This window comes from Camelina sativa, chromosome 17 (assembly GCF_000633955.1).
Source record: "Camelina sativa cultivar DH55 chromosome 17, Cs, whole genome shotgun sequence".
Classification (NCBI taxonomy): domain Eukaryota; kingdom Viridiplantae; phylum Streptophyta; class Magnoliopsida; order Brassicales; family Brassicaceae; genus Camelina; species Camelina sativa.
The window spans coordinates 30,990,162-31,000,321 of record NC_025701.1 but is presented as its reverse complement, the minus strand read 5'-3'; the positions used below and the strand labels follow the sequence as shown (position 1 = coordinate 31,000,321).

Below are 10,160 nucleotides of genomic sequence, written 5' to 3'. Positions count from 1 at the left end.
TTTTTTTTTTTTTTTTTTTTTTTTGTATTTCAGTTAAACAAGAGATAACATGATTCACTTCACATGGGGGATAAGAAGACACTCTTTTGGTGAGATCTTAAATAGTGTTAGTTGTCTCATAAAGATAAAACAGAGTCTTCAACATTACATCAGAGTTCAGACAGTGTATGGACCAATGCAACAACGGCCTATGCAGCATTTCAAATATCATAAGATAAGCAATCATCGCAGTGCAATATATAATAAGCCGATTACATAAGTGACAGATCAAATCCGGATAACCTAAATCGACGCAGATTCTTTCAAGAGAATGATAAAAAGCTACAGCACCTGAGGTGATTCTTGAGATCTTCTCTTGCTTGTAATGGCAAGAGCCCATGTGTTCTCACTGTGAGTCGCTTACGTTATTGGCCACTGATATCATCATTTGACCAGCCTCAAGATTTGCATCCTGCAAAAATAGATCAGACTTCCACATGTCTTTATAATAATAAAGACGAACCAAATTTTGTTTAGCTCCAAAAATTGTCTGCTCAAAAACTTATGTTGCTTACCTCATTCTTACTTAAAGGAACATTTAGGGGTGTCTGAGGAGAAGCGCCTTTGGATAAGTCCCTAAGGGCACCCTGAAATTATAAATGTCGTCATTTAGACAGACTACTTATCGAAACAAAAGTGCAACAGGGTAAGAAAGATAGAGAGAGAGAGTTGATCAATTGAGAAGCAAGTATCAGCTTGCCTTGTTTGCCCACATAAGTCCACATGCATTGCAAAGTGTTCTAGGCCCTGCAGGTCCACGCCGCATCATTGGAGTTGACTTCTCGCCGATTCCACAGTGCCGGCATCTGACAGGTTCCAGAACCATTCAAAGAAAGTATAATCAGATATGTTGATTATGTTCTTAAACAAATTCTGGTTATGCCAAAAAATTTTCATCATTTATAAAGACTTAAACGACAGCTGTCTATTCCAAAGTCACTATCTCATTTGCAGGCCTGGGAGAGCATTAGATAAAAATTTGTTTGTACTTTGTACAAGTCCTTTAATGTTACAAATTAGTATAGGCCATACCTATCCTACATATTACATATGAAATGTGTATTTCTTGGATCATTGATAGATTTCAGAGTTCTAGTACCTCTACAACATTTCTGGAAGAATCAACTTCTTAAGATGCTTAGCAAACTCATAATCTCTATGTTAAGTTGGTTCAGATTAATAAATAAGTCAGATACTTGAAGTTTAAATTCAGAGCATTTATAAACTTACGAGATCTCTTGATTCTGCGCCTCGCTACCTTCTATAGCCCAGGTTTGATTAGAAACCCAGCTAGATCCAGCAGATGCAGCTTCATCATTGTTCGACTTAGCAGATGTGAACTGTCCTTTATTGCGTTGCATCCTGTATAACGGAAAAAGCAAAAGCAATCAAAGAGCAGACCTTCATTACGAGGGTGCAAACTCAAAAGGATGTATCACTAGACTAAGTTGTTGATTTAGACATTAAATGTACCTCAAAGCAACTTCCTTGCGGACTGTATACCTAATCTTCTTATCAAAATTCCTACCTTTTCGCTTCTCTCGAAATCTGACCAAAGAAGCTAACCGCTGTGGAATACTAAACCTTTGAGGAGTACCAGGCAAACCCTGTATCGTTTATCTGTCAGCAATGCACAAAGGAAGTGAACTTATGTCCCAAAACTAGTATCGAATGTTTTATTACCAATGCCCTATTGTTCTGATGAGCTGATCCTAGGCTTGTAGGGGGTGCCTGAGGCAATTCTCGTCCACCCAATAATAGAAGCACGGCTTGAACCTACAGAAAATGTTGAAAAGAAAACAAGAGGCACTCGCACATTAGACTCACTAAGTGGAGAACACAAACCAACTAGTCAGTTATAGTCAAAATAGATTTATAATGTAACGAGAAAATTAAAATTGAATCACCTTTTCAGGCAACACACTGTCAAAAACGTAGACTTGGCCCTGAAAAGACAATGTCAACTGATCTCCTTGTTCACTACCACGATCGACTACTTCACCACGATTGTCTGTTATATTTCCCGGGTGAGAAGGAATGTCTGCTTCCACTCCCTCACTCATTGCACCAGCATTGCCACCATCAGCATGGTCATCAACCATGCCGCTTCCATTGTGGATGTGATGCAAAGCATGATGTTCATATTGCACATGCATTGGATCTTGAGCTTCTCCAATGTGCATCCGAGCATTGCTTCCATGAAGGTCCTCCATGGTTGCTTTTCATCAATTAACCTGGTTCAAAAAATGAAAGAGAAACAAATTTACATGAATCTGGAAATTTCAAATATAAACACCTAAGTTTCAAATACAGAAAGGGTTAGAGCAAATAAGCACGATTCAGAGATGATCAGCCAAATCAAATCAGCTCTAATTCACATATGACAACCTTTCTTTCTTGGTTACTGGAGCAACTTACACAAATCAGCTCTAAGCAAGACTATACAATATATGTAGATGAGAAGATCCGATTTTGGACATCATCTCAAGTAACAACAACCAGAAAACCTAATTTTGAACATTAAACAGAGACACCAACTCAACAAGTTCCAATTAACAAGCAACAGAACCTAATTGCATCAACCAGATCCAACCCAAAAATTTCTAGCTTTCCACTCTTTAAGCCTAACACAGACCACATCATACCAATTCCACAATCTAACTCTTGATTTCAACCAAACAAAAAACCTAAGAGACAAATAGCAAAATCCTGCAACAAAGCTATCCAAAACAATTATAATAGCTTTCCCATTACGATAAAGGAAACCAAAAAAGACTTCAGATGAGGTACCTAAATCGTGAGAGCAACACCAAAAGAGAATGATGAAGAATGTCGAAAGGCTCCAGGAGAAACCAAATACACACGACGGAAACGGTGAAAGAAGATGATCAATTGAAAAGCTAGGAAGCGATGAACAACAACCCAAAAAGGAGAAGAGACACCAAAGACTAGAACACCAGCGAGACGAATACAGAACCGGAGAGAGCGTGAGAGAGCAAGAGAGAGAGAGACGGAACGGTGAAATGAAAGCAGTAGAGGAGGGGGCTAAAGAGACTCGATTTATTATTTTATTACCAAAAGAATAAATAAAGGAAAGTGATGGAGAAAATAAATAATTTGTTTTTTTTCTATTTTCTTTTGTAAAGTTTCATTCTTTTTTCGTCTTCCTTCTCTACACTTCAACTTAAAATCGGATCTATAACTTTGGCTACCTGAGAAAGCTAATCTCTTGTATATCTCTCTGTTCTTTTACTCTTCCAGATCAGAGGATTTCGAAATTTGAAAGCTTTTTAGCTTTTTGTCTTCCTCTGTTTCATGGACACTGATTTTCTCAATTAGTCTCTGTTTTTGTTGAGTGGTGTGGGGGGTGAGATCAGATGGCGAGAAGTAGATCGATCAGTGGTTACGGGATATGGAAATATTTGAATCCTGGGTATTATCTCAGACGACCGAGACGTTTGGCTTTGCTTTTCATTATCTTCGTCTCTGTTTCTATGGTTGTTTGGGATCGTATAAATCTTACCCGAGACCATGAGGTATGCTCTTTTCATAGGTTATGGTTTAGGCCTGGAATGGTTTAATTGCCTTCATAGCTTTAAGGTCTATAAATGAGATTAAGAACCTGATTAAGTTAAGTTAATATTTTGTGGGCTTAAATTCAGCGATTCCTGATTAAGAAACTATGTGACCAGAAGTAATAAAAATGGGGGCATTAATTGAATGATTCTCTTGTGATCATTTCTCACTTGTCTTGTACTGTCTCTGTCTAATAGTTCTATTATGTCTTGCAGGTTGAAGTTTATAAGTTAACTGAAGAAGTTTTACGGTTGGAGCAGATGGTAAGATTATATATTTTTCTCTAACTCTAGACTTCGAGGATTTCTTTGGTTAAGTCAGGACTCTGTTTCCGCCTTTTCTAACATCTTCGTGTGCACGGTTGTTTTATTTGAAACGTATGCATCACTAGAGTAGGCTTCTTTTCTGGAAGTATGCATGTCGAAGCCTACTTAGTTTTAGATGGACTCTGAATAACTTAAGACCTACTGAATCTTGAGGACTATGGGGGTTTGTAATGTCTTTCTACTTTTTAGCTAACTAGCTGTATTTTCTGCTAGTTAGAAGAGCTTAAAGGTGAAGGAAATAAGCCTCTGAAGACTATGGTGAATGCCCCAGAAGATCCAATTGAAATCCAGCGAAGGCAGAAAGTTAAAGAGGCAATGATCCATGCTTGGAGCTCATATGAGAAGTATGCATGGGGAAAAGATGAGCTTCAGGTATAATATATTCTCAAAATAAAATTTACCATTGCCAATACATCATCTAATGACTATGAGCTCTACGAGCCAAAGTGCCTGCTCCTTCATTGTCGTGTTGAGCCTTTTGTTATGCGCTTATCTGAAGTTACCACATTGTACATAGGCCTGCATTTATTTTGTGAAGTACTAAGATTATTTTCTGCTTGCGCACTGGAAAAATCTGTTGGTCTGAAGTATGTTTGTCTTTCCTTTTTTATTGTCAGCCTCGGACAAAAGATGGCACTGATAGCTTTGGTGGCCTTGGAGCAACTATGGTAGATTCATTAGATACACTCTATATAATGGGTCTAGATGAGCAGTTTCAAAAAGCGAGAGAGTAAGTAATTACAGGCTCTTCATGATCATGCATCCTTTTTTCTAAGTCGCATAACTGTTCCCGTCCATTATCAAATTCCAATTTCTTACGGGGCATATATTTGCCATCTTCATTTGGTCTTGTCTTCTATTGCAGTTGGGTTGCAAACTCATTGGATTTCGACAAGGATTATGACGCCAGTATGTTTGAAACAACCATAAGGTTGCTTTAACAGGTTTACTGTGGTTATTTTCTGTATCTATCCTAGGAAGAGTCAGTTATATCCAGTTATTAGTTGGTTCTTCATTGACAAGAGTTGTGGAAGTGGAACGGATATATTTCATCTGCTTATGTTCTTTCTCTTTATTTGTTTCCAGAGTTGTAGGGGGACTTCTCAGTGCGTATGATCTTTCTGGGGACAAAATGTTCCTTGAAAAAGCTAAGGATATTGCAGACAGATTATTGCCTGCATGGAACACTCCAACGGGTATACCGTACAATATTATCAACTTGAGAAACGGGAATGCTCACAATCCTTCGTGGGCGGCAGGGGTGAGTCCTAGATTACTGAGTGCCCTGTCAGTTGTTGTATTGTGTCATCGTGAGAACAAGACATTGGATGTAGAACTTCTGTAAGCCTACCATTAGATGCACATGTTTTTCGTTTCTAGAGATCATGGCCTTTTGCTCCAGCAACTGTGTGCTCTTGTTCTCTAGTTGACTTAGGTTCCTGATCATGTTTCTCTAGGACTCCTTAGACTCTACAGCTTAAAACTAAGTTCTGACCACTTTAAGAGGCTTCAGCCCTGTTTACAAACTGAGATCTGGTATCACCAGAAACAGATTCTTCTTGTTTCTCTTTATGCAACAACTATCATTCTTGTTTGAGGCTTAGACTTTAAAAAGGGGTTGTTTTTAGAGTTGATGGTAACTATAGTTTCTTAACTAAAGATAATTTGTTTCACTAGCAATCACATACTACATGTTTGGAATGGGTACCAAGCGCGATGGGGTTTAGATATGTTTAATCGAGACATGTGGTCTGTCAGTTTTAGCTTATTGTTCCATGTTTTTTCTGTACTAGGGAGACAGTATTCTTGCAGATTCCGGCACTGAGCAGCTCGAGTTTATCGCCCTTTCCCAGAGGACAGGGGACCCAAAATATCAGCAGAAGGTACACGTGTGGTTTATAGATCATGGGAGATAATAAGTTTGAGTATGTTCAGCGCATGGGTGTGCAAAGAGGGCAACCTATCTACATTAGTATTAATGCTAAAGTAATCATTTGCTGCTCAAGATTGACTTGTTTGTTAACTCGTGTCTCTCAGGTAGAGAAGGTTATTACAGAACTGAATAAAAACTTCCCTGCTGATGGTTTACTTCCCATCTATATAAATCCGGAGAACGGTAATCCATCGTACTCTACCACAACATTTGGTGCCATGGGAGATAGGTAGTTTCTTCCACCAAATCTCATTGTGTGTTTTGGATTTCTGACCTGACTTTACTCTCTGGCAGTTAATAATAATTTGGTTTTACAGCTTTTATGAGTATTTGCTCAAAGTTTGGGTGCAAGGGAGCAAAACATCCGCGGTGAAACCCTGTAGGTAAGTAAAGCTCGATGCTGATATATTTTTATATATATATATATATATATACCCAAGTATTTCCACTAATAGCAAAAATTGTAGCGACTAAGTATTTCTCAATGCAATGAATTCAGAGATATGTGGGAGAAATCAATGAAAGGTCTGTTAAGCTTGATCAAGAAATCAACACCGTCTTCATTTACATATATATGTGAGAAGAACGGAAATAATTTGATTGATAAGGTAAATACAATCTATCTAATATCATTTCTCTAAGTCGAGAACTTTGCGGGTATGACATTGTTTCTTTCTCGATTATATTCAGATGGATGAATTGGCATGCTTTGCTCCTGGAATGTTGGCTTTAGGAGCTTCAGGTTATGGCCCTGAAGAAGAGAAAAAGTTTCTTTCACTCGCAGGAGAGGTACATTAGAATCTCAAATGTATATAGAGCTTTAGTTAAGTTTCTGCTGTCTGCTTATTGTTGTTTCCTCCCATTTTACTGCAGCTTGCCTGGACTTGTTATAACTTTTACCAATCGACACCAACGAAACTCGCGGGAGAGAACTATTTCTTTACTGCAGGCCAGGTTGGTAAATAACGGGTTGATTTTGCTCATCTGTTTGTAAGTTAGTTGGTTGGTTTGGTCATATCCACAAGCATGTGATTTTAACAGGACATGAGTGTTGGAACATCTTGGAACATTTTAAGACCAGAAACCGTTGAGTCGCTGTTTTACCTCTGGCGATTAACTGGGAACAAGACATATCAAGAGTGGGGATGGAATATATTTGAAGCATTTGAGAAGAACTCTCGCGTAGAATCTGGATACGTAGGCTTGAAAGATGTAAGTTTTTTCTGCCAGGCGCATCTCCTTCTTTCGGAAACTTGCATCGTTGTTAACGTTTGCTTCTCCATTTCCAGGTCAATTCAGGTGCTAAAGACAACAAGATGCAAAGCTTCTTCTTAGCTGAGACTCTCAAGTATCTCTATCTTCTCTTTTCACCTTCATCTGTTATTTCATTAGACGAGTGGGTTTTCAATACAGAAGCTCATCCACTTAAGATTGTGGCACGGAATGATCCGCGTAAACCAACTATAGCGCTACGCCAGAGGCGGTTTGGTCATCAGGTTAAGGGCTAGTAGACAGTTTCTGCTCAAATGGATTTTTATTATATCAACAAAGGTTAAGGCACAATGTTGTATCAGTTTCGATTACAGATAAAGAACAGATGGACAAAGTTTTTGCCACAGCAATTAGTAGAAGTACTTTACTGTTTCCTATGATTTTTGGATTTTTAGAAAGAGACTTCTCACTTGACTATCATTATAAGATTTTAAACACTTTGCAAATGAGAACAATCAAGATTGACCACAGAGAATAAAAGCATGAAGAAGGCTTTGAGCAAAGTGAGCTTGATCTGATGAACCTGAGACAACCACCAGTCCTTCAGTAGCCCCTGCTTTTGGATCATGCACAACCACATTCGCTCCTGATACCTATTTATTTTGGTTTACAAACTGTAATCAGATGCAGCCTTTCAAAAGGATCGTCTGCTCATATATACTACTGGCAACTTACCTGCTTAATGTAATTCAGGTTACTGCAGTTCTCACCATAGACATGGCCTAAGTATGCTTGAGGAACCACAATCTCCACATTTGCGCTTGTCATTGCTGGAATCTCACTGCCAACACCATAACCAAAAGGCAATCATATGAAATTAGTGGATAAACTTGCTTCGATAAGTTTCTGGCATTCAAAGTCATTTGGTTTAAAGTGAACAAAGAAGACGACATGAAAGTTACCTGCCAATGGGTTCATTTCTCAAAGCAAACCCATGGTTTACATCTGGAGGAACCATACCACCAGGATGGCCATCAACAACCGGCTGGCAATTGAGAAATATTAATCAGAAAAAGGACATGACAGATATACAAGGAATAAAAGCTATTGATTTAACATACCTGCGGGGTCCAAGACATTGGGGAAGGTGGCCTGTCAAATCCAGGACCATGACAATGTCTTTCTGTATCATATGTAATAAGTAGACATCATTAAGAAATAAGAACTGAGATAGAGGCATGTATCAACTGGTAAACATGGGTTGGGAATAGATCAAATACCATGGAATCCTCCTACTGGAGAATGGTAACGATCTGGAGATGCTGGATACTGTCTCGGTCCAAAAGGAGGAGGCGGTTCTGGATACGGAGCCATGAACGGCGGAGGTGGACCACCCATTCCTTGAAAAGGAAGTCTTCCAGGAAACATCGCTTCACGAAGCCTACTTGTTATTTGGAACAAAGCATCTTGTACAGTCTTTAAATTGCCAATGACCTACCAAACCAAAAAATTGTTGTCAAATTACAAGAAATGTGCTGAGTAGAGAGAAACTTATCAGAGCACAGATGTTATATCAATTTTACCTGTACAATCTCATCATGCTGAGATTCATACTTTGTAGCTTGATCTTTTGCAAAGACACGTATGCTGGCACCAGTTGCTCTCCTCATTTCACTTATTACATGACCCCCTTTACCCAACAAACGACCGATATATGGAGAATGTACAAGAAGCCGGGCAACAACTGCAGCAGTAGGCTCAAATCCAATGTCAACGATTCTATTATGCACACGCATCACACCATCTTGAGCAAGAGAGTGCCTTCTCTCCAAGTTCTACAACAACACAGACTGATGAGACGGAAGTATTCTATATGATATACATAAACCATTCTTTTGGATCGAATAAACATACCTCTCGTGCAGATATCACAATAATCCGCTCCTCCGAATCATGAGTCGGATCAGACACCTTGATGGACGCACCAGTTTCGTTTTGCAGACCTCGAACCACAGCTCCACCTTTCCCTATCAAGCTTCCAACTTTATCAGCGGGGCATAACAGCCTAAACGCAACCTCCTCTTCAACAACAGGTCTATTAAAAGGTCCAACATCTTCAGCCATTGGATTAGGAGGAGGAGGATGATCCCATTGAGGATGAAAGTCCATAGAATGATACTCAGGCGGATAACCAGGCTGAGGAAATGGACTCTCTTCCCAAGTTGGAGGTGCACCACTCTCTTGAAGACAGTTCGTAACCAACAAAAGTGCCTTCTTTACACTCGAGAACTTTCCAGTCATCTTCCACACCAAAAACATTACTCTAATCAGCAAAAGCACTTAAATTGAATTTGCCAACACTATACAAGAACACTAGAAAGGACTAACCTGAATCACAACATCTCCCGGGAAAGCACAAGGAGGAATCTGATCAGTAGATGAAATCCTAACAGTAGCTCCACTATCTTCTTCAATCTTCTGAACCATCATCCCTCCTTTACTTATCATCAAGTAATCAACTTGATTGCTTCTAACGATCATCCTACATAACCCTTCACTCTCACCTTTCTCCAATTCAACACCGTCGGCAGAAGCAGCATCGTCACCAAAAACTATTCTCTCTAAAACCCTAAGTAAAGCCATCTGTGCCGAAGACGGCGCTCCCTCGTCATTTCCTCCACCGCTCGTCCCGGCACACTCGCTCCCTTTCTCTTGCTTAGTCTCATCGGAGCTAGGGTTATCTGGATTACACACATTCGAATCTTCCTTCTTCTTTCCGCTAGGTGCGATGATCAACACTACACGCTCTTCTGAAGGGACGGGAATGTCATCGATGACGCGGATTTTGGAACCGGTTACTGATTGGAGGTGGCGAATCACAGAGCCGCCTTTTCCTATTATTGCACCGGTTCTTGTGGCGGGACAGAGTAGGCGGAAATGTACAGACTCTGCCGTCGCCGCCGGTACTGTCGCCGGTCGCTTAGAGAAAGAGAACTCCATTAGCGTAATAAACACAACGGCATCGTTTCGACCTTACCATTTAACTCAAAGTGTAGTGTTTAAAATTATCCTGA

At 39.6% G+C, this 10,160-nt stretch overlaps 3 protein-coding genes across 4 annotated transcripts; 1 reads left to right on the top strand and 2 right to left on the bottom strand.

Moving 5' to 3' along the window:
* Nucleotides 91–3,092, bottom strand: LOC104758471 (GATA transcription factor 28). Of its 2 annotated transcripts, none has more exons than XM_010481346.2 (8): nt 2,830–3,092; nt 1,947–2,273; nt 1,723–1,815; nt 1,513–1,646; nt 1,270–1,401; nt 740–845; nt 555–626; nt 91–469 (listed from the first exon to the last, which is right to left on the bottom strand). In XM_010481346.2, the coding sequence occupies exons 2-8, from the start codon at nt 2,250–2,252 to the stop codon at nt 386–388; spliced, it is 927 nt and encodes a 308-aa protein (XP_010479648.1). In that variant the 5' UTR covers nt 2,253–2,273; nt 2,830–3,092; the 3' UTR covers nt 91–385. The 2 variants fall into 2 exon arrangements, with proteins under 2 accessions (XP_010479648.1, XP_010479649.1); XM_010481347.1 differs by having other exon boundaries at nt 91–451; nt 2,830–3,091.
* On the top strand, nt 3,191–7,526 carry LOC104758469 (mannosyl-oligosaccharide 1,2-alpha-mannosidase MNS1-like). Its single transcript, XM_010481344.2, has 14 exons — nt 3,191–3,575; nt 3,831–3,878; nt 4,155–4,313; nt 4,559–4,671; nt 4,807–4,872; nt 5,028–5,202; nt 5,735–5,824; nt 5,979–6,103; nt 6,192–6,257; nt 6,374–6,482; nt 6,565–6,663; nt 6,748–6,828; nt 6,916–7,086; nt 7,164–7,526. Exons 1-14 carry the CDS (start codon nt 3,417–3,419, stop codon nt 7,380–7,382), a joined length of 1,680 nt encoding a protein of 559 aa, XP_010479646.1. The 5' UTR covers nt 3,191–3,416; the 3' UTR covers nt 7,383–7,526.
* LOC104758470 (KH domain-containing protein HEN4-like) lies at nt 7,427–10,154 on the bottom strand. Its single transcript, XM_010481345.2, has 8 exons — nt 9,475–10,154; nt 9,001–9,387; nt 8,670–8,921; nt 8,367–8,580; nt 8,208–8,269; nt 8,049–8,131; nt 7,822–7,927; nt 7,427–7,739 (listed from the first exon to the last, which is right to left on the bottom strand). Exons 1-8 carry the CDS (start codon nt 10,084–10,086, stop codon nt 7,602–7,604), a joined length of 1,854 nt encoding a protein of 617 aa, XP_010479647.1. The 5' UTR covers nt 10,087–10,154; the 3' UTR covers nt 7,427–7,601.

Excerpts from the sequence above, each read along its gene's own strand:
- LOC104758471 (XM_010481346.2), bottom strand. The coding sequence starts at position 2,252 with ATGGAGGACCTTCATGGAAGCAATGCTCGGATGCACATTGGAGAAGCT. Across the intron at positions 1,402-1,512 it reads CGCAAGGAAGTTGCTTTGAG|GATGCAACGCAATAAAGGAC; the intron begins GTACATTTAATG and ends TCCGTTATACAG. Across the intron at positions 470-554 it reads TTCCTTTAAGTAAGAATGAG|TCTGATCTATTTTTGCAGGA; the intron begins GTAAGCAACATA and ends GACATGTGGAAG.
- LOC104758469 (XM_010481344.2), top strand. The coding sequence starts at position 3,417 with ATGGCGAGAAGTAGATCGATCAGTGGTTACGGGATATGGAAATATTTG. Across the intron at positions 3,576-3,830 it reads ATCTTACCCGAGACCATGAG|GTTGAAGTTTATAAGTTAAC; the intron begins GTATGCTCTTTT and ends TATGTCTTGCAG. Across the intron at positions 4,314-4,558 it reads GGGGAAAAGATGAGCTTCAG|CCTCGGACAAAAGATGGCAC; the intron begins GTATAATATATT and ends TTTTATTGTCAG.
- LOC104758470 (XM_010481345.2), bottom strand. The coding sequence starts at position 10,086 with ATGGAGTTCTCTTTCTCTAAGCGACCGGCGACAGTACCGGCGGCGACG. Across the intron at positions 9,388-9,474 it reads CGGGAGATGTTGTGATTCAG|ATGACTGGAAAGTTCTCGAG; the intron begins GTTAGTCCTTTC and ends TTGGTGTGGAAG. Across the intron at positions 8,581-8,669 it reads AGCATGATGAGATTGTACAG|GTCATTGGCAATTTAAAGAC; the intron begins GTAAAATTGATA and ends TTGGTTTGGTAG.